This window comes from Saimiri boliviensis, chromosome 4 (genome assembly GCF_048565385.1).
Source record: "Saimiri boliviensis isolate mSaiBol1 chromosome 4, mSaiBol1.pri, whole genome shotgun sequence".
NCBI classification, from domain to species: domain Eukaryota; kingdom Metazoa; phylum Chordata; class Mammalia; order Primates; family Cebidae; genus Saimiri; species Saimiri boliviensis.
In genome coordinates, this window is record NC_133452.1 from 48,202,057 (window position 1) to 48,225,293 (window position 23,237).

The following is a 23,237-nucleotide window of genomic DNA, read 5'->3' on the forward strand; positions in this document are numbered from 1 at the left end:
AGGCTCCGGTTCTTTGCATGTCCTGTTTGCTCTCTTTGCTTCTTTCCTTAATTCCTCTACTGGGTTGAAATGTAATTCTGGGTCTCCACAGCACCTACTTGGCACATTTTTTTTTTTTTTAATTTCCTAGCGTCACATTTCATTGCACTGTATCGTAATCGTTAATTTCCTGTTCTGTTATTCAGCGAGGGTGTCTTCCTAACTCCTAGCGAGCTCCTCGTGAGGAAAGCGGTAAGGCGTAGGAACCCAACAGGTGTTGGCTGGTAGAGGAAAACACCACCGCAACTTTTCAATACCCTTCCCTCTTCACTTGAGGCTCGCCAGGCTACTTTCAGTTTCACTTCTACTATCTTTCTTTTACTGATCACTTTCTCTTCAGACTTTCTTCCCTCCCATCCACAACGCGGCGGCTAGCGAGAGCTGACCCGAACGTTTTCTGGGCGCCCCCAGGTCAGCTGGTGGCCCGCCTTCCCACCGGGGAAGACTCATCAACGAGCTGACGTCACGCGCATCGCTGACGTTCCGTCGTCGGGCCCGCCCGTCAGATCATTCCTGCTGTCTCTTGCGTTGTCGGTCGGGAGAGCCTGAGGTCTGTTGGTACTGAAGGCTAGCGGCGGCGAGTAACAGGCGAGAGCTCGCGGACCCCTGCTTCCCCAAAGGAAGGTGACTCGTTTTCCGAAACGACGCGCGGGCAAGTGAGGGCCCACCCACAAGCGCTCGCCGCGGTCTCCCTGGGAACGACTGCGCGTGTAGCCGGGGCGGGGTGGGGGTGCGCGTGCGCAGTGCGCGGGTTTTGCTCCGACCCGAGGTGGTGAGAGTGGGCGTTTGATTCCCGCAGGGATGGCGCCTTTCTCCAGCGAGGACCAAGCGATGGTGCAGGCAATGCTGAGGCAGTTGTTCCAGAGCGTGAAGGAGAAAATCACGGGTGCCCCCTCCCTGGAGTGTGCCGAGGAGATTCTTTTACATCTGGAGGAAACTGACGAAAATTTCCACAAGTAAAGTTGCTTTTGATGTCGTAAGCCTACAAATCATTGATCCAGAGCGGGTCCAGAGAAGGGTCGACAAGATTAGTTTGATTATTGTTGTTAAAATAGTGCCCAACTTGGAGGTTTACGTTTTCTTTTATTTGCCAAAACGTCGAATTTATTTAACATTTATTCTTATTTCCTAAAGCTTCTGCGGCCTCTTTCTGTCTCTCTCTCTAGATTTTTTGAGGTGGAATCTCACTCTGTCGTCCCAGCTGGATTGCAGTGGGACGATCTGGGCTCACTGCAGCCTTCGCCTTCCGGGTTCAAGTGATTCTCCAGCCTCAGCCTCCTGAGTAGCTGGGATTACAGGTGCCCGCCACTGGACCCGGCTAATTTGAGCCGGCTAATAGAGACGGGTTTCACCATGTTGGCCAGGCTGGTCTTGAACTCCTGACCTCAAGTGATCTGCTGGTCTCAGCCTCCCAAAGTGCTGAGATTACAGGCGTGAGCCACCGCGGCTGACCGCCGCCCTCATATTTTTACTGCTACAACCAGCATATCCTAATAATCCATTCCCCCGAGTCTCACCCGGGCAGCGCAGTAATCTCTTTGAAAGAATACTTCACGATTTCAAGGGATTCCTGTACTTTATTAAAGCAATGAGTTCCAGCGATCTTAGCTCCTTTGCTGACATTTTCAGTGGTTGCACAAATTTTTCACTCCGAGCACTGCAAAAGGAATATGGACGTGAGATCGTTAGTTTCCTCTGGAATAGCTTTTTAAGTTTCTCTAAAGGGGCAAGCCACATAACTAATGTCTGTGATACGAATCAGAAATGTAAGTGACAGAGTGGGAGCAATAGGGAAAACAGGTTTAATGAATGAGGTGCCCTTTGAAGTAGAGCTTGAAGATCTTTAGAGACTTATGTTTTTCTTTCGATTTGGTTCATATAATTTTAGTTAAGCCTCTGAATTTACAAGTCTACCTCTAGGTGCCTTCATTCATTATTATTAGTAGTATTTTTAATCTAGTGTTTGCATTTCATTTTGATCTGACAGAGATGACATTGGAAATTTTTCTAGTTACACTACCTTTACTGACTCTTGGATACTCTTGGGTACCCTGAAGTTCTACTTACCTGGAATGCCTACCAATAGCATATGTGCATCAGGGCATTTTTGAGTTCTTTAAAGTTCTATGCACACGTTTGTGTTTATTTGCAGTTTTATAGGGGACTATTTATAGTTTTCACTACTTCGCAATTGAGTTTTAAAAAGCATGGAAGGAATCTTCATTAATATAGAGTTTCTAATTTCTTTAGTATTTCTGATTATACGTACGATTTCTTTTGTATTTCCATGATTTTCTTCTTCATTTTCTCCTTAAATTCACTATTAATATCTGTTATTAGATGATAAGGCTATTTATTCTGGAGCTACCAGAGACTGGCTTTTATTGATTAGCTACAGATTTATTAAACAGTGGATTACAGAAAAATTGGAACCTTTTCCAAATATAGATTGGGTGATGAATGTTTTGTAAGCTCATGTAATGATAATTTACCTCACACACATCCACATCAAGCATTATGTTTGGGATTTCATTTCTGGTTTTTAATTTACATGGAGTTGTTTAAATAATCTGTAAATTACTGAATAAGTTTTTGCTAGTATCATATTCTGGTAATTTGGCCATTTCATCTAGATTTTCAAACTTATTTAAATAAAGGTTTTCACGAATATCCTGTTATCTTTTTAGTATTTCCAGAATCTGTACTAATGTTCCTTTTCGTTTTTTATTTGTGTCTTCCCACTTTTGCTCTTCATCTGTTATGCTAGAAATTTATTTTATTAGCCTTTTCAAAGAACCAACTTTTGGCTTTTTCTCCTCCTTTCTGTTATATAGATACATATAGTATTTTTTGTTTTATTAATTTCTGCTCTTTATTTTTTCTTATGTGAGAAAAACTTTAACCTTATTGTACTGGATTCTAGCTTATTAATTTGAGGCTATTTTTTCTTTTTTAGTAGAAACATTTAAAGCTACACATTTGCCTATAATTATTGCTTTAGCTGTATCCATTTAAAAATGTTTTTTCAAGTTAAAATTGGATTATTGTGGTTCCTCTCAGAAGTCTAATGACTCTTGTAATACTGTATTTACTCTTCAATAGCTCATTAGGTAGATTAAATAAATGCTTGTTGAATGACATGCATAGTTAATAGTTACTATTTACTAAAGCTATTTACTTGTGGCCTGCCTAAAAAACAATCCAGACACACTCAAATTATAGCTAGCTTAAAAGTAAGACTTGACTTAGAATCCTAAAAGTCATTTTTAGTCTTAAAAATAGAATAAATTTATAATGTCTTAGCTGCAGTAGCCAGAGATCTATGTCTTAGGAGGAGGGAACTCTTAAAAAAAAAAAAATGGGAAGGGAAGGGAAAAGAGGAGCTGCTTAACTTTGGCATTTTCATAGAATTTTACAATCTCAGAGTTGGAAGGGATCTTAAAGGTCAGTTATTTCAGGTGCTCATATTTTCATTTCTCTTTCTTTCAGTGACCTCTCCTTCAACACTTACTGTTCTAGAGTCACTTATGTGTGTCTTCCTTTCCAACGTGTTTATTTCAGAATTACTCATTTTCCATCTCCACTATTAGGACATTGATTCCTTAAATCCAAGTGATGTTGGCCTGTAATTATCAACAAAAATAATCTCATTAAAAGACTTATAAGGGGAGGCTGGGCATGGTGGCTCATGCTGGTAATTCCAGAACTTTGAGAGGCCAAGGCAGATGGATCACTTGAGTTAAGGAGTTCAAGACCAGCCTGGCCAACATGGTGAAACCCTGTCTCTACTGAAAATACAAAAAAAAAGTTAGCTAGACATGGTGGTGGGCACTGATAATCTCAGCTACTTGGGAGGCTGAGGCAGGAGAATCCCAGCAACTCCGAAGACCAAAGTTGCAGTGAGCTGAGATCCTGCCGCTGTACTCCAGACTGGGTGATGATGGAGGGAGAGAGAGAGACACCATCTCCAAAAAAAAAAAAAAAAAAAAAAAGGCTTACGGGAAACTGTGTTGCTGGGCTGTTAACATTTTTGTAAGATGGTTTTAAGACAGTTGATATAATTTCAGGCAGTATAAAAAAGTGAGGGAAAATATCAGTTGGGGAGAAACTACAGTGTACACAGTACAGCCATATCTAGGCATTTATTCTATGGGACAGCTAAAATACTATCTCTGCTTTTCATAGGCACTTCTCTTTTTCTGCTGTAAACTGTACATACTCTCTAAAAGATCCAACCTCTTATGCTTTTCTCCAATAATGGCAGCAATGATTTGAGGCCTGGTGGGAGGGGAGAGAGAGAAGAGGACGTTGCTTTCATTATGTGTGTATGTGTTGTGTAAATTTTTACATGCAGACTGGCTCCCTATAAAGCAGCATTGCTTTCAACCTTTACTGCACTGGAATCATCTGGGGGCTATTTAGAAAAATACTAATGCTTGGTCCTCACCACAAATGAATCACAATTTCCAGGGGGTTTTGGCTGAGGAGAAGTGGTAGAGGCTGGGCCTTGGTGGTTTTAAACAAAGTTTTCTATGTAAGTCTAATGTGCAGTTAGAGTTGAGACCTCAGAATTAGAGCATAGTTGACTAGCATTTCAATGAGAAATGGTGTTTTGTTGTTTTTTAAAGTACCTACCAATTCTAATGATTTTAATGGTCTCTAATGGAGAGGCTCACCTTTGTAGCCTTCTCACTTGATAAGTTTTTGATATGGAAGGACCACAGTAATATTGATTGAATTGGGTATTATTCTTTGTTTTACAGAAGAATTTAGCAGTGATTTTTTTTTATTGCATTTTAGATTTTGGGGTACATGTGAAGAACATACAAGATTGTTGCATAGGTACACACCTGGCAGTGTGATTTGCTGCCTTCCTCCCCTTCACCTATATCTGGCATTTCTCCCCATGCTATCTCTCCCCAACTCCCCACCCCCCTGTCCCTACCCTATTTGCCCCCAACAGACCCCAGTGTGTAGTGCTCCCCTCCCTGTGTCCATGTATTATCATTGTTCAGCACCCACCTATGAGTGAGAACACACTGTTTGATTTTCTGCCCTTGTGTCAGTTTGCTGAGAATGATGGTTTCCAGGTTCATCCATGTCCCTACAAAGGACACAAACTTATCGTTTTTGATGGCTGCATAATATTCCATGGTGTATATGTGCCACATTTTCCCTGTCCAGTCTATCATCGATGGGCATTTTGGTTGGTTCCAGGTCTTTGCTATTGTAAACTGTGCTGTAGTGAACATTTGTGTGCATATGTCCTTGTAGTAGAATGATTTATAATCCTTTGGATATATACCCAGTAATGGGATTGCTGGGCCAAATGGAATTTCTATTTCTAGGTCCGTGAGGAATCGCCACACTGTCTTCCACAATGGTTGAACTAATTTATACTCCCACCAACAGTGTAAAAGTGTTCCTATTTCTCCACATCCTCTCCAGCATCTGTTGTCTCCAGATTTTTTAATGATTGCCATTCGAACTGGTGTGAGATGGTATTTCAAAGTAGTTTTGATTTGCATTTCTCTATTTCTCTAATGACTAGTGATGATGAGCATTTTTTCATATGTTTGTTGGCCTCATGTATGTCTTCTTTTGTAAAGTGTCTGTTCATATCCTTTGCCCACTTTTGAATGGGCTTGTTTTTTTCTTGCAAATCTGTTTTAGTTCTTTGTAAATTCTGGATATCAGCCCTTTGTCAGATGGGTAAACTGCAAAAATTTTTTCCCATTCTGTTGGTTGCCGATTCACTCTCCTGACTGTTTCTTTTGCCGTGCAGAAGCTGTGGAGTTTGATTAGGTCCCATTTGTCTATTTTGGCTTTTGTTGCCAGTGCTTTTGTTGTTTTGATCATGAAGTCCTTGCCTATGCCTATGTCCTGAATGGTTTTGCCTAGATTTTCTTCTAGGGTTTTTATGGTGTTAGGTCTTATGTTTAAGTCTTTAATCCATCTACCGGTGATTTTTTAATCAGGAAACTCTAGTATGTTTAAGTCGTAACTTCAGGAAAATACTCCTACTGGGTCAGGCTCAGTTGCTCATGCCTGTAATCCCAGCACTTTGGAAGGTCTGGGTTGGCAGATCACTTAACACCAGGAGTTCAAGACTAGCTTGGGCAACATGGCAAAACCGTGTCTCTACAAAAAATATAAAAATTAGTTGGGTACAGTGGCACGTGCCTGTAGTCTCAGCTACTTATAAGTCTGAGGTGGGAGGATCTCTTGAGCCCAGAATGTTAAGGCTGCATCCGAGCTCACTGCAATGAGCCTAGGCAACAGCAAGACCCTGTCTCAAAATAAAACAAAATAAAATAAGAAAATAGTCATTCTGTAAGGTGATATACCTGTATGGAGAAATTACCAAGAATTATGTATGCTTCTATAATTAATGAATGAATTCCTTGTAATTGTTTATCATGAACCAAAAGCTTATTTTTTGGCCTAAAAAGTTGTAGGAGATGTAAAATACTCGTTCTTTCTACTCCATGGCCTCTTATACACTAATGTGATATATAAGCTTAAGTTTGTCATTTAATAAATTCTGTGATTCTAAAATATAACCTATTTTAAGAATTCCTCATGTCAGCATTATAACCACTAATTATAATTCCTAACCTGTAATAAAATACTTTTAAAAAACATCATTAGTGATAATTATTTCCATATATGATTGAATATTTCTTACTTTTATAAATAGCTGAAAGGATGACTTTTTTGAAACAAACTTGTACCAATTAGATTTTTTAATGTCATTATTTTGTAAAAGTAACTTCTGTACCTCTCCATATTTTTATATGAACATTCTGAACGTGTCAGAAGTTTATCATAGAAAACAGTTATTGCATTTTCTTGGAAGATATAGGTAAGAAGTCTGGAGAAAAAAGAATGGAAAAAGTGAATGTTCTTTTACTCAGCTTGGTAATTTTTTTATGTAAATGTGAAGAATTTCAAATCATCAGTTACTAGTGATGAATGATCAGATACATTGCTGTGTATTTTAGTTGAGCTGCTTCTGAAATCTGGTGAGCTCCACTCCACATGTATTTCTTTATTAACAAATAGCTGTTCTCTTGGGTTTTAATGTCCCTCTTTGAAGAATATTTTGTAAAAGATATTTCATATTCATTTAATAATAGTGTCACTGGAACCACATTTTTATTTTTTTCTCATTAAATTACTTCTAAAGGAACAAGGTTAGTCAAATGTATGTATAGTATATTCGGTGAGAAAAATGTCAAAGTATATGAAAACACTATTATATAAAAAAAATTTTAATTTTAGGGTTATCCTCACCATTAAGTAGTGAGCAACTGAAATTTAGCAAGATTGGTCAGTATAAACTTCAGAATTTAAACATGAAGAAAACCTGCTTCATAGATTATTAAAAGAAGTATAACAATTATGAACTTGTTTATTCATCGTACAGACTATATCTTTTAAACAACTGTAGCGATGGCTCATGCCTATAACCGCAGCACTTTGGGAGCTGGAGGTGGGCAGATCACCTGAGATCGGGAGTTCAAGACCAGCTTGATCAACGTGGAGAAACCCCAAAATACAAAATTAGCCACGCATGGTGGCACATACCTGTAATCCCAGCTACTCGGGAGGCTGAGGCAGGAGAATTGCTTGAACCTGGGACGTTGAGGTTGTGGTGAGCCAAGATCACGCTATTGCACTCCAGCCTGGGCAAGAAGAGCAAAACTCTGTCTCAAAAAAACAAAACAAAACAAACAAACAAAAAAGCTGTAGTAAAACCAGTTACTAGAAAATTTTAAAATGAATAACGAATACTAGGATACTTAAATTAAAATAGAAATAGGTGGAAGTTGTATTTATTGTAACCCATGTCATTCAAAGCTATATTATTCCTATTACAGTCTTGATATTTTAAGCACAATTGGCATATGTGAAATCTGAAAAGGTTAACAGCCTGCTTAAAGAGCTGAAAGGATAGAACCTAAATTGTAGGAGAATTGATTTAAATTCAACCTATTAAGAATATTTTGGCCGGGCGCGGTGGCTCAAGCCTGTAATCCCAGCACTTTGGGAGGCTGAGGCGGGTGGATCACGAGGTCAAGAGATCGAGACCATCCTAGTCAACATGGTGAAACCCCGTCTCTACTAAAAATACAAAAAAAAAAAAAAATTAGCTGGGCATGGTGGCACGTGCCTGTAATCCCAGCTATTCAGGAGGCTGAGGCAGGAGAATTGCTTGAACCCGGGAGGCGGAGGTTGCGGTGAGCCGAGATCGCGCCATTGCACTCCAGCCTGGGTAACAAGAGTGAAACTCTGTCTCAAAAAAAAAAAAAAAAAAAAAAAAAGGAATATTTTAAAATAAGTTATTAAGCGTGGTATAGATTTTTCAGAGAGATTTTGTATTTCCTGAATAGAAATTTTAAACATGCAGTGCATTCACCAGTATCTTTACTGACTAGAATTTTGTAATTCTTGGAGACAGAGGGTATAGAAAGGTCAAAGTAGCATCCTGCAGGCCGTATTTGGTTTGTGGACATGTTTACTTTGACTACATTAAAAAAGAAGAAGGAAATCATCATTTCAAAATTGAGAGAGAACGTTAAAAGTCAGTTTTCTAGCTTTTCTTAAAACATTAGCAGGTTAACATCAGGCTCATATTTCTTAGAGACAAGTTGCTGGAACTGTGTAGAAGCTTTGCCTTTAGTTGGGGCATGTCTTCATTTCACCACAGCCTCTGTCCATTCTCTCTCACACATGGCTAGCTTCCCTCGGTAGTGTCTGACTTTGCAACCCCTGGGAGGAGTATAAGGACCTTTTGAAAGTCTTCTTGTGGCATCCAGGGCTTTTATACAAAATAACTAGAATATGTTATACCTCCAGGTTATTTTCTAAAACTGATGCAATGGTAATATTTGATTTAAAAATCAGTAGTTACTGTCAATCTTTGGGATGAGATAGAGATTTCGTAAGAGCTAGTACATAGCACCAATGCTATCAGGATGACAGTGTGGGAAACACAGTACTTAATTTTGTAGAACTGTGTTTTTCCCTCTCCATTGCAATAATAATTTTCTTTTTTTAGATTCTGGGAATACATGCCTAGGTTTGTTACATGGGTATATTGCATGATGCTGAGGTTTGGGCTTCTATTGGTCGTGTTGCTTAAATAGTAAACATAGTGCCTTGATAGGTAGTTTTTTTAACTCTTGCTTCCTCCCTGTCTCCTATCTTTTAGAGTCCCAGTGTCTGTTGTTCTCATCATTATAACAATATTTTCTATCCTGGGGCGCCATTAGCTACTTTATTTAGTATTTTATGGGGTACTGCCATGAATTCCAATGGTAAAAGAAACAATGTAAAATTAATTGTTGGATGAAAATTTGAAGTCTTGGGTAATCCTACCTAAAGAGTAGAAGGCCCACTTGAAGAAATGACTATGTTCATTAATTTGGGATTGGAGGCTCCCAAAGATTCTCAGTGGTCCCTGAGTCAGTAGAACACCCTGAGGGTATAGAGGCAGCCTGGCAGTCCTTTCATGATAAAGGGCCTTTCCACCCCTGGAGACTTTTTTTTTTCTAGAAGATTCTTTTGAATAGAGCAATAACCTCTTAAAACAAGATTTAACCTTGGGTTCATTTAATTTAGAACTTAGATGAAAACCTAGAAGCATTTTGAATGAGTCTTCTGGAGATATTACTGTGGTTAACAGGTAAAAATTTTATCACTAGAAAAAAGCATGAGGTTATTCGAATATCCACAGAGTAGATTTAAAAGTTTTTCAGGATATTTACTGTTTACAGCTGTTGCTAAATAGTGGAAATTTTTTTTTTGAGATGGAGTTTCGCTCTTGTTACCCAGGCTGGAGTGCAATGGCGCAATCTCGGCTCACCACAACCTTCGCCTCCTGGGTTCAGGCAATTCTTCTGCCTCAGCCTCCTGAATAGCTGGGATTACAGGCACGTGCCACCATGCCCAGGTAATTTTTCGTATTTTTAGTAGAGACGGGGTTTCACCATGTTGACCAGTATAGTCTCGATCTCTTGACCTTGTGATCCACCCGCCTTGGCCTCCGAAAGTGCTGGGATTACAGGCATGAGCTACCGCGCCCGGCCTGATGTTTTTTTAAAAAATGAATTTTACTTTTAAAATGACAAACAATAATTGAACATATTTGTGAAGTACATAGTGATGGTTCCATTCACAGAGAGTGATCAAGTCACAGTAATTAACATATTCATCATCTAAAACATTTATCATTTCTTTCAATTCAGTATCTTTCTTATAGATATTTGAAACTATGTAATGCATTTTTGTTACTACAGTCATCCCACAGTGGAATAGAACATGAACTTATTCCGCCTGTCTAGCTGTAATTTTGTATCCTTTAAGAATCTCTCTCTATCCCTTCCTTCTCTGTAGGGATTTTTTTTTGATGTCTTTTGTCTTAGAATTGCATTTTCTTAGCTTTATTGACTATATTTTATTAAAGTGCTTGTGTTAAATTTCCTTATGCTCTCAGTTACAGATATATCCTTTGTGTTGCTTACAGATTGGGCTTTATAACAAAGCATACCCAGAGTTATACTTCTCAGTTAAATATTCATTTCTTCTAATTGGCTGATAAAAACTAAGAAATAAGGGTAATTCTATCTTTTCATAGTAGATATTGGTGGTGAGATGTAGAATTCCTCTTCAGAGAGGTTCTTCCTTCAGTTTCAGAGAAAAAACTTGGACTATCTCCATCTTCCATTTGCTGCTAAATATTTCAGAGGTGTGGAGGAAAACAGTGGTGTGTCTGACTGACTAACTTTGGGCAGGATTGTGAAGGAAGTAGAGTTTTAAGGACCTCTCCAGTCTCCTCTCTCTGTACTTCCTATCACATTCGTTTTTCTCTTTCTTTGCCTGGTAGTTAAAAGCTAGATGTGAGGTGATAATGGTTGGGTTGAAAGGATAATCCATTCTAGGATTTTTTTTTTTTTTTTTCATTTTTAAGGATGTTTCAAAGAAAGCAGTGATAGTTTTATGGAATTGAAATATCAGATGTTCTGATTCTTGATTCATCGGGTTCATGGTTGTGAAGGCATGGTTGTGGTGGAGAACTAAGAGCCTGTTTTGACTTATGTCATGATGCTCATCTGCCAACTCTGTCTCAGAGCCGACTGTGTGTAGAAGCAGTATGGGGATTGTCAGATATGACACAACTGAGAGCATCTTTAGGGTTCTCTTGAAACCTTAATTTTTGAATTATTTTTCTTACCTGTGTGATTTCACTGTTTTGTATAGAATGTGCAAATATTTGGTTTATAATTGGACACACACAAATGAAATAATAAGTTAATATTTAGTGTAGATAGGAAGTTTCCATGTGTATGGGAAGATCTTCAAATAATGTAAGGCAGTGATGAATTACCAAAAGAAGCACAAACTATTTAGAGGGTGATTAGAGTCTGTTTTCTATGATATATGATTTAGTGAGCTCTGGATTTTGTTTTTCTTGGACTGTACTTTTGAAAATTAATGTTTACTATTTCAATCTAATGGTATAGGACATTAGATTTACAAAATAGCTTCATCTTCCTCTTCTGCTTTTCTTAATACTTACTCTCTTAATGCATATAATTTACTAGCTAAACATCGAGTATAAATATTGAACATTTTAATGTAAATTCAATCAATAATTTAAATATTTTACTACATTATACTTTTAAATTTAATATGCCAGTTATAAATTTTAGAGAATTGTTAATTTTTCTCTCAAAATGAAAGAAATTGAAATAATATACAAATTAGTAAAGATGTGAGTATTACATTTATTTATTTCCCTTTTCACTCAATTTACAAGTACAAAATACAACATCGTTGATATTTTTACATCTTTGGGACCGTGTAGGATTATGGGTTTAATGGGAGTAACATGAGCTTTGGAGTAAAGTGAACAAATTGGTAGCTTGTGAATTTAACAAGGTTTTTTCATGTTTTGAATCTGTGTCCTCATCTATTTTGCTTAACATATGGTAAATAAAATATATTAATAAAGTGCTTAGCACAGAGTTTAGCATGGTAGTCACTTAAAGTTAGTTTATTACCTTTTTTTTTTTTTTTGAGATGGCGACTCACTCTGTCACCAGGCTGGAGTACAGTGACGCGATCTCGGCTAACTGCAACCTCTGCCTCCTGGGTTTAAGCAATTCTTCAGCTTCAGCCTCCTGATTAGCTGGGACTACAGGCACATGCCACCACACCCAGCTAATTTATGTATTTTTATTAGAGACGGGATTTCACCATGTTGGCCAGGATGGCCTTTATCTCCTGACCTCATGATCTGCCTGCCTCAGCCTCTCAAAGTGCTGGGATTTCAGGTGTGAGCCCCCATGCCTGACCAGTTTATCACTTTCTTATAAGAAGATAAACATGGTTGGAGGTTTGTTGGGAATATTGAATGCAGCCTCATTTTAGTAGAGATACTCTTATAAAGAGATTTGATTGATTAGATATTTAAAGTCCAGGACAAAGAAGCTGTATTAGACCATGAAAGATAATAGGCAGCCGATAATTTTGTTTTAATTCAGCAAATATTTACTGAGGCATTATATGCATGCATGATATGGTATGAGGTATTGGTATGAGTAAAATGGCTCTAGCTGTGACCGAAATAATAAAATCAGTTACTTTGGAAGGCTAATATGACTACAGTGTGGGGTATGAATATGAGAAGGAAGAGGAGAGAGAAGTGAGAAGACAAGAAGGCCACTGCAGTAATCTCTGTGTGAAGTGATATGGCTTTGTACTGATTGATAGAGAAAAAAGGGAGGCAGTGATGAAAGTCAGGATTGCACAGGAAACATTGACATGTATTGGTGGCTGAATCGATATGATTGAATTGATGGGCAAGGGGTGCAGAAGATGCAGACATGAAAGAGCATTCCACGTTCTCAAGTTTGAAAGTCTTAAAAAACAATGCTGTTAGTGCCAAAATTGTGAGTAGGTGGAAAGAGAAGAGTGCTTTTTGCTGTACACTTTCTTTTTTTTTTCTTTTCATTCCTCTTCTCTTTTTCTTATACGAGATTATAGAAAGGATACGAAGCCATATATGGGGGGTAATTATAGCATGATGTCATCAGAAATGTGTTAATAGACATTAAATGAATGAGGAATTAATGAAAACAAACGTTTAGAAAATTCAAATTCACAGCCACTGATGTAGAAAATGAAGAGATAAACCTTTCCCCAGTGCTGTATTTCAATCTAACAAGTGTTTATAAAGTGTCTACTATGTACAGAGTATTTCAGATGATAGACAAGTGGATTTGTTTTGTTGTCAAGTCTATACACAATGTAGACATCTGGGCTTAGAAGTGGTCGGGAACCAAGTAGACGATTCAGCAGGTCATGTAACTGCATCCGACAAAGTGTTTTGAGTGCCAATAGAGAAGGACAGAGTACTGTTGGGTCTTAGGTTAGAAAGGGTATCAGTTGTTGAGAAACAAAGAAAGCTTTTATCAGAAGGTAGCATTTTAGGCTGTAGAAGATAATCTATAGGAGTGGTGGCAAAACACTCTAAGTGGGTGAAATAATGTTTTCAAAGGTATTGGGAATAAAAATCACATGGAGCATTAGGCATGTGTATGTAGTAACGGGATGTAAATCTGGGGTGATAAATTGGAATCTATGAGTGCTTTAATACCAAGATAAAATGTGTCTCGAATTTAATGACAGTGATAATCTTAGTAAGGTAGGAACTGTTTAGGTGGAAGTCATGTTAGTTACTACTTTCCAGATATACACGAAACTCTTCTGATGATGAAAGTTAACTTTTTCCAATTTCCTATTTAACGGTTACTATATTCTAGATCATTTTTCTCATCAACTTGAATAACTGAAAATCCTTAACAACTTTTTTCATACTCTTGACTGTCACATGTTAAAGATAGGAGCATAAAAGGGAAATGTGAAGAGACTTCTAACCCACTTAAGTTTAAACTGCTTCTGAAATTTGATTTTCCCTACTGTGGTAATCTTTAAATGGTGATTTTTGCCAAGTGTCCCTGAAAAAAAAGCCAAAAATTTGTAGATTAGCTTGTGGTTTGTGATGAATGACCAATTAAAATCCTAGTTAAGGTAAGAAATCTTAATGTTACCTTTCTGTGTTGATCTTTTCTCCTGAATATGCTTATGATATTTACTGCATTTATTTTCTAAATATTTGTTTCAGCTATGAATTTGTGAAATACCTTAGACAGCATATATGTACCACTTTGGGTTCTATGATTGAAGAAGAAATGGAAAAATGCACATCTGATGAGAATCAGGGTGAAGAATGTGGCTATGACACAGTTGTACAGCATGTTAGTAAAAGAACTCAGGACTCCAAAGAGTGAGTATGCCCATAATAATATTTTCAAATAACTTATCCTTTAGTAAGACCCCCTTCCATTCTTCCTTCTCTCTCCCCCCTTCCTCCCTCCCTCCCTCCTTTCTTCTTTCCCTCCCTTCTTCCCCGCCTCCCTTCCTTCCTTCCTTCCCTTCCTCCCTCCCTTCTTTCCTTCCTTCCTTCTCTCCCTCCTTCCTCCCTCCCTCCCTCTCTCCTTCCCTCTCTCCCTTCTTTCCTTCCTTCCTTCCCTCCCTCCTTCTTTCCTCCCTCCCTCTTTCTCCCCTCCTTCCCTCTCTTCCTCCCTTCTTTCCTTTTTTCCCTCCCTCCCTCTTTCTCCCTCCCTCCCTTCCTCCCTTCTTTCCTTCCTTCCCTCCCTCTTTCCCTCCCTCCCTCTCTTTCTCCACTCCCTCCCTCCCTCCCTTATTTCCTTCTTTCCTTCCTCCCTTCCCTCCCTCCTTTCTCCCTCCCTCCCTCCTTCCTCCCTCCCTCCCTCCCTCTCTCCTTCCCTTCCTTTCTTCTTCCCTCCCTCCTCCCTCCCTCCCTCCCTCCCTCCCTTCCTTCCTTCCTCCCTTCCTTCCTTCCTTCCAGCACCCCAATCCCTGTCCCTCATGATCTGTTTCCCTTGTAGCAGTCAGAATGATTCTTTAAAACAGTGAGTCAGATCATGACACCTTTTCATCCAAACTCCCCAAAGGCTTCCTACCTCCTTCTGAGCAAAATCTGGAATTCTTTTTGTAGCCAGCAAGGCCTACCATGGGCCTTCTGCTCCATCTCCTGCCCCGTTTCTTACCGTATTCCTTCTCATACTGCTCTAGCCACCGTGATCTTGCCTGTTCTTTCTCAAAAAGCCAAGTAAGTCCCCTCCCTGAGGGATTTGCAGTCATGTTGCTCCTGCTACCTAGAATGTTCTTTTCCTAAATATTTGCATGACTTGCTCCTTCACTTTTTTGTGGTCTAGGTTAATTGATATAAACAAGAGTTAAGTTCCTATAGCGTATTTCTGGTCAAAGAAACATCACCAAACTTCTAAATAAAGATGAAAATACTTCTCATATTAAACACTGAAATAAATGTGAGCTATATGCACATTTAAGGAAAATTAAAAAGAACAAGGTAATTATTTAACTGGAATAATTATTCCACTTCAGGGTTGCTGGCAGCCTATCCTTCCTGGCCTCTCAGGGTACAAGGTGGGAATCAACCCTAGGCAGGAAGCCATCATTGATTTTTTTTTCTCATCAAAGTTATAATGAAAATATGTTGAATTATGTGATGCCATTTGAAGACCTGCTGTGGTTCATATTTCCAGTATCAGAGACATTTGAATATATACCTGAGCTTATATTACTGACTATATTTTAAAGTATTAAATCTAATTTACTTTTAATTAGTTAAATTTTTAAAAAATTATTTTATACAAGAGCTCTTCCTTTTTGGGACAACTGATTGTATTATTTAAATTAATATGTTATTCATTGACAAAGTGACATCGTATAACTGTTTTAATAAATTTAGCAAGTTCAAAGCACTAATCTATATCAAGCACAAGTCAAAGAGATTAAGATTTCTTATTTCTTGATTTGGGGAAAATGAAAAATAAAATCATCTTTATCTTTGGATAATATAATTCTTAGTAAGTCTGTTTCTAGGTGTATCATTAAACTTAATTCTAGAAGGAATACTAAAATACTTTATTAGTCAGTTAATGAAAGTATTTTCGTGGTAAGAGCAGAATTTTATATGGTACTTCTAGGAAATTACTTTTTATCTCTAGGTAAGCTATTTGATTTTCCTGTGTTTTAGTTCATCCATGTGTTAAAATTAATACAGTAATAATTACCTCACAAAGATTTTAAATGACTCAGTAAATGTTTATTTTCCACTTTATGAACCATGGATAAAAGATTTTATGTTGTACGGCATATTTTTTTTTTCAGGCTTTTTTTTTTTTTTTGGTGATTCTTTAGAAATCACTTAGGGCTAATGTATCAACGCTACATCTGTAAACAACATTTCAATTGTCATAAAGTGTTTTTGTAATTAAACATTTTGATTTTTTTAAGCAGATGTTTGCACACAGAAGAATTTATTTGTAGGATCTATATAATATTACAGTATTACTCATATAATGAGTGAAAGTACTTACTCTATCGATTTTCATTGTTAATTGATGTGATTTTTATTCACTACTTCTTAGAGCTTTTTGTTTCTGTAGTCTTTAAAACTTGCAAAGCATGAAGGAATCTATTCAATGGTGTTTATATTCTATTTTATGTCTGTTTTTTCTTAGTCTTTTCAAAACTGTAATGGCTGCTATTGAGTTTTAGTTCACATAACTCTTGATATTGATGGTATGACACTACTTTTTAATTCACTTTTTAAAATTATTTGCTACCGCCTGTGGCCATTTTGTATTTCTCACAGAATAATTTACGTTGGTCTTTTATAAAAGGTTTGCTGTAAACATTTATGTTCAAAGCAAAACTTGTAGATTTTCTGTGGATTTTAAGTACCATTATCCTTATCCTGTGTATCATTAAGAATTACTTTTATACCTCTTTATTAAATCCCAGATTGTAAGTTTTAAGGGGATGGGGACTTTATGTTGTTGACATGGCCTTACCTAGCTGCAAAGGAGGCTGGGGAGTGTAGTTTAGTCCTGTCCTCAGCTTTAATTCAAGTCACTGTGAAAGGAGAGGAAAGCTTTTGGTGGATGTATATTGATTGCTGCCAGGGAACTGTTTTGCTTCCCTGTTTTTTGCTGGCCAGAATCTATAGAGTCAGAAGCTGGGCCTTCGGGCTCAGTTATCCTTATGTATACTTTGCAAACAGTGTGTGTATCTCAGGATTCCTTTTTATTTATTTATTTATTTTTTTGTTTTTTATTTTTTAAAGACCGGGTTTCACCATGTTGGTCAGGCTGGTCTTGAACTTCTGTCCTCAGGTGATCTGCCCGCCTTGGCCTCCAAAGTGCTTGGATTACAGGCGTGAGCCACCATGCCCGGCCTCCTTTTTGGTTTTTCTGTCTCTTTACATCAAACTGGGATATTCCTGGACCCTTTGTTACCTCTATTGAGTTATGTTCTGTGTGTTTCTCCCCCTAGTTGTTCCAGATTTATTTCCATCTGCTTTCAGTATTTTTGTATTTTCTCATAATTTCTGATAGTTAAAGAAATATGTTAAATACATGTATTATAAAACTTAATGTGTAGTTCACATGATATAAATATTTAATATTACATATTAAATATATTTTAAATTGTATATAGAAATTATATCTATTTAACAATAAAAGTTTAATATATATTTTATACTTTTTATTTAAAATCTCATTCTATGATTTTCATTCAAATTCCCCAGCAGATTCGCTTTGTCTTATGAGAGATAACGTACTTTTTCTTTTTTTGATTTATAGAATTACAATGACCAATTATCCAGAATTATACAGAAAAGGACATTTCTGTGCTTATTTTCCTAGTGTATTTCTGTTATTTTAATGATAATAAATATGTGTATATATGTATATATACCTACACACAGTACACATATATTATTTCAGGTATATATATATATATATATATATATATATATATATATACTGACATACATACATAATTATTTTTTGCTACAGTCGTATGAAATAGGTTAACTAGATTGTATTTTTTATCTCATTTTATAGTTGAGGAGGTTGAAAGTTATTTATGATGACAGAATGACAGAGCTGGAATCCTATAAAATAGGATTCCAATTCAAGTTTTTTCATTCAAATTTTATAATTTATTTACTATTTTTATTTACATCTTTATGCCTTTTTTGTTTTAGATGTGGAAATTTCAGTGGTCCAGGTCACCTATCCCTCATTTGTAAAATAAAGAGCTGGACTATATTTATGTTTCTTTCTAGCTCTAAAATTTCTGTTCCTGGTGCTTTTGAGTATTTCAGTCTCATCTTAATATGGATGCTTGATAGTTTGAACTTACAAAGTGGAGAAATTTGTTATGAGTTCTTTTTGAGATTTTTAGACCTACCAAAAGAGGTTTTAAATATTATCCAATTCACACTATTACTAATTCCAGGAATTCCTTTCCTAACATCCTGATAGTGGGTTCCCCACTCTCTGTTTGAAAGGACACATTGATAGCTTAACTCTTATATAGGTCTTGGGAGTATGTAAGAGCTCTCAGTTGTGGCTATGGGTGTCTATAAAGTATGGGCAAGGTAGAAGAGAAGGAAAGAAAATAGAGAATGGGAGGGGTGGAGAAAGAGATAAATACGACAGAGGATGAAGGTGTTATGTAAAATGGCCTGGGTTTTGGTGGTATAATATTAATAGTTGACTTTGTTGCTAGCAATTGGAATCCATGCCATTGAAACCTCTGGCCTTAGGTTCTTTTATTACTACTTTGATCCATGTAACCATGAAAAATCCCCAGGAAATCACATACTTTTTGAATTCCCTATTAATTTTTGTTGCTGTTTTGTGAATTCTGTTCTACTACTACTTCTTTAAGAAAAATTGAGTTCGATTTTTCTCTTTAGCCTTGTGTTCTTAAAGGGACTTCCCTTTTTATAGAAAAAAATTAGTTAATTTAACTAGTTGACTGTTTTAATTTCTGATTGCCTTTCTCTTATTAAGATTGCCTTGAATTTAAAGGTACAAAGAAATGATGCATTACCTGAAGAACATTATGATAGCTGTGGTCGAGTCTATGATTAACAAGTTTGAAGAAGATGAGACACAAAGTCAAGAGAGGCAGAAAAAAATTCAAAAGGACAAAAGCCACAGTTACTGCACAGACAATTGCTCTGATAGTGATTCGTCATTCAATCAGGTATGTTGTTTAGTTTTGCATTTATGTCTTGAACTGATATTTAATAATAATTAGCTTCCATAAATTATTTCTTTTTTTTTTGAGACAGAATTTCGCTCTTGTTACCCAGGCTGGAGTGCAATGGCACGATCTCGGCTCACCACAACCTCCGCCTCCTAGGTTCAGGCAATTCTCCTGCCTCAGCCTCCTGAGTAGCTGGGATTACAGGCACGAGCCACCATGCCCAGCTAATTTTTTGTATTTTTAGTAGAGACGGGGTTTCACTTTGTTGACCAAGATGGTCTCGATCTCTTGACCTTGTGATCCACCTGCCTCGGCCTCCCAAAGTGCTGGGATTACAGGCTTGAGCCACTGCGCCCGGCCCCATAAATTATTTCTTAGCCATATTTTTCTTCTTAAGATTCAGAAGAAAAATAAACAATAAAATTAAATAACCTGGCCAGGCACGGTGGCTCACGCTTGCAATCCCAGCACTTTAGGAGGCCGAGACTGTCAGATCATCTGAAGTCAGGAGTTCAAGACCAGCTTGACCAACATGGAGAAACCCAGTATCCATTAAAAATACAAAATTAGCCAGGCGTGGTGGCACATACCTGTAACATCAGCTACTCGGGAGGCTGAGGCAGGAGAATTGCTTGAACCCAGGAGGTGAGGCAGAGGTTGCAGTAAGCCAAGATCTCACCTTTACACTCCAGTCTGAGCAACGAGTGAAACTCCATCTCAAAAAAAAAAAAAAAAAAATTAAATAACCTAATATTAAAGATTTAGTCCATGAAATAACTTCTTATAGAATTATGCTCAGTGAACAGTTACATTATATCTGAGACAATTCTTGGTGAGATGAAGAAATTAATGTAGGAATTAAAAAGAAAAGTGTTGAACGAAATCTGCTTAAGCTAAAATAAGTTAAAACATCTTACTCCCCGTTAATCTGCATTAAAATTTAACTGAATTAGAGATTAGATATGGAGATGAAACATTTCCCTTATACATTCTCTGGAGGTGAAAGTTGTTGTGAATTTTTAGTTTTAAAACATTAAACTCTTTTTTAAATGTCAAGAGATTTGAGGTCTTACATTTTCTGCTACCAGGTTATAGGAACCCTTGCCGTTTGGCTGTAGCAAAACTAAGAGAAAGATGGGCCAGTGGCTGGATCGGCCCCAATAGAAGACAAGGAAAACTAGCTAGACTATAGCCTATATATGTGCCATGAACTTGTACATACAGTCTGTCAGGCCAAAAGGAGCCTGTCTCACCTTAGTGTTCATCTCACCTGATATTTTTAGTTAAACAGTTTTCACTTAATTAGCTATACCATAGGGTCATAACTATAAAATAGATCCTAATCATATACCAAAAAGGGATTTAAGAAGTTTGGGTGAAAACATGAAAAAAATATTTATATTGGTCACGGTTGGGACTGCATGACGGAGGAAAAATGGTTTTGGAAATATTCAAAGCATAACTTAAAGGTCGCTGTGCTTTCCCACCATGGCATCATTTAGCAGGAGAGATTATGCTGAATAATGAACTTTACAGGTTAGACTGATTACCTGATGTGATGGAGAACATGACAAAGATTGTGAATTTTCTTCATGCTGTAACCGCTAATCATTTCTTGTCAGGGAACTGTGTGGAAAAAGGTGGGGTATAGAGATTTTAGTTCAATATAGTTAGATGGCTTTTTCAGTAAATTTACTGAGTTGCTTCTTCAAATCAAGGACTTGCTGGACTTAAAAGGCACAGTAAACCCAATTTTATAACTCTGGGGGCTCACAAGATTATATGCTCTTACTTATTTGCTGAACCACCCTGAATACATTGAAATTGAAACATAAGAAAAAAAATGGAGCATTTGTTTTAAGAAGTACAGTTATTCAGATCTAAATAGGACTGATTTAGTAGTTGGCAGTTAAGACCTTGCCAAATCCCAAATGCTGAACTATTTCTAGTCATTATAATGGTAGATTTTTGACAAATGCAAAGCTTTGGTCAAAATGGGGTCATAATTTTAGGAGATGTTCTTGTTTTTTTAAAAAATCTTGTTGTGTTTCAATTCTTGAGAAGGAATCATGCTTTAAGTTTTCCTGGCTTTCTTTGGGATGTCCACAGGGTGTATATAAATTTTCAAGTGTCTGCCCTATAAATATGACTTCGTTTTAGAAGAAACTAATTAGGTTGAAAGTGAACTCTGCCTATCAAGAAAGCATAGTATCCCTGGAGTTTTGGGAAGAAGCACACGAATGGCAAAACTGTCCTGAAAACTCTTTCAGTATGGGCAAGTTCTAGGAAGTATTGCGTATACTTTTGCTCATCGTGAAAAGAGACTCTCTTTCATATAGATGACCAAAGAGAGGCTAAATTAATATGTTCAGAATTGAAAAGATAGCTAAAGATATGTCAGTCATTCATTCCGGTAAATACTGGCAATCTTATTCATGACTTCAAAATTGTTGTTTCTTGCTGTGGGGTGGAAAAAAGGTCTGAAATTTTCTATGAATATCATTGTAAACAATGTTGATGTTAGTTTGATATTAGTGAAATACTTGTATTTTGTGAATAGAATGGGCTTTAATTCATTGTTCTCATTTAAAAAGATTGTAACCTGGTTTTATTTGGATTTTTTGATACACGATTGAAAAATAGGAGACTGTTAGTGTAAGTGTGAGGATATTGAAGAACAAAGCGGAGTTAGTAGTTATTACCATAGTTGTGAGCATTGCTATGGAAAGATTTGGCATTATGATTAAACCTGGAACGAGTCTCTGCAAAATAATGCCAGAAAGATATAAATAATAATACCAGCTGTATGTTATTGAGATTCCTGCCATAGATTGGTCCCTGTACTTAATTTTATGTTCACTATAGGTATTACTAGTCCATTCTACAGAAAAAAGTGAGGCTTACAGTAATAGTTAAGTAATTTAACCAAACTTGAATAGCTAGTTAAGGGTAGACTTTGAAGTTAAACCTGGCATCTCTTCCTACAAAGTCAGTTCTGTTTATTCTTTTTTCAACTACCTGGAGACTGGGTGTAAACTATGATTCCACCATGTACTAGCTGTGTCCTTCGACACATTTCTTTCTTTTTTTTTTTTAGATGGAGTTTCGCTCTTGTTACCCAGGCTGGAGTGCAATGGCGCGATCTCGGCTCACCGCAACCTACCTCCGCCTCCTGGGTTCAAGCAATTCTCCTGCCTCAGCCTCCTGAGTAACTGGGATTACAGGCATGCACCACCATGCCCAGCTAATTTTTTGTATTTTTAGTAGAGACGGGATTTCACCATGTTGACCAGGATGGTCTCGATCTCTCAACTTCGTGATCCACCCGCCTTGGCCTCCCAAAGTGCTGGGATTACAGGCTTGAGCCACCGCGCCCGGCCTCTTAACTTCTTCATGCTGTAGTGTTCCCCACTGTTTAAAGCGTTCACTTTTCCTTTGTTTTCCAAGCAACTTCTTGAAACCCATCCTTGGGTACCTGTGGTACACAGAATAGTGATCCTCTCGAAGATGTCATGTTCTAATCCTCAGAGTTTGTGAATGTTATTACATGACTTGGCAAAAGGGACTTTGCAGATGTGATGAAGTTAAGGATCTTCAGATTGTGGGATGATCTCGAGTTATCCAGGTGGGACCCATCTCATCACAAGGGTCTATGTGAGAGAAACCCAGGAGAGTCAGAGTCAGAGAAGGTATTGTGAAGGCTGACGTAGAGGTTGTAGTGATGCGATTGCTGTTTTTGAAGATGGAAGTAGGCCATGAGCCAAGGAATGACGGCGGCCTCTAGAAGCTGGAAAAGGCAAAGAAACAGATTATCTCTTTCCTGGGAACAACCCGAGCTCTATTTTGTTGCTAGACTTTGGATTCTTCCAGTAAGGATTTTCTTGAGTAGATTTTTTTCCTTACTTGGTACATGGCCTTTCTCCTGTTATTCAGAGTATGTCCTTTCAATTATCCTAATTTATTTTATGCTATGACTCTTAAAATCTTAATCAGAATATCTCGAGTTCAAC

General features: G+C 37.4%; 1 protein-coding gene across 7 annotated transcripts in view; it reads left to right on the forward strand.

Annotated features, from left to right (window-relative positions):
- The first annotated feature begins 515 nt into the window (after nucleotides 1-515).
- Nucleotides 516-23,237, forward strand: part of TBC1D32 (TBC1 domain family member 32) — a 229,236-nt gene continuing 206,514 nt past the window's right edge. For 2 of the 7 annotated variants that reach the window (XM_074397556.1, XM_074397559.1), the window contains exons 1-4: nucleotides 516-691; nucleotides 839-995; nucleotides 14,234-14,395; nucleotides 19,047-19,224. In XM_074397556.1, coding sequence (XP_074253657.1) covers nucleotides 841-995; nucleotides 14,234-14,395; nucleotides 19,047-19,224 — 495 coding nt within the window. In that variant the 5' untranslated portion in view covers nucleotides 516-691; nucleotides 839-840. Of the gene's footprint in view, nucleotides 696-838; nucleotides 996-9,879; nucleotides 9,998-14,233; nucleotides 14,396-19,046; nucleotides 19,225-23,237 lie in introns of those variants that run through there. The other 5 variants (XM_074397557.1, XM_010342952.3, XM_010342953.3 and 2 more) reach the window with 5 other exon arrangements.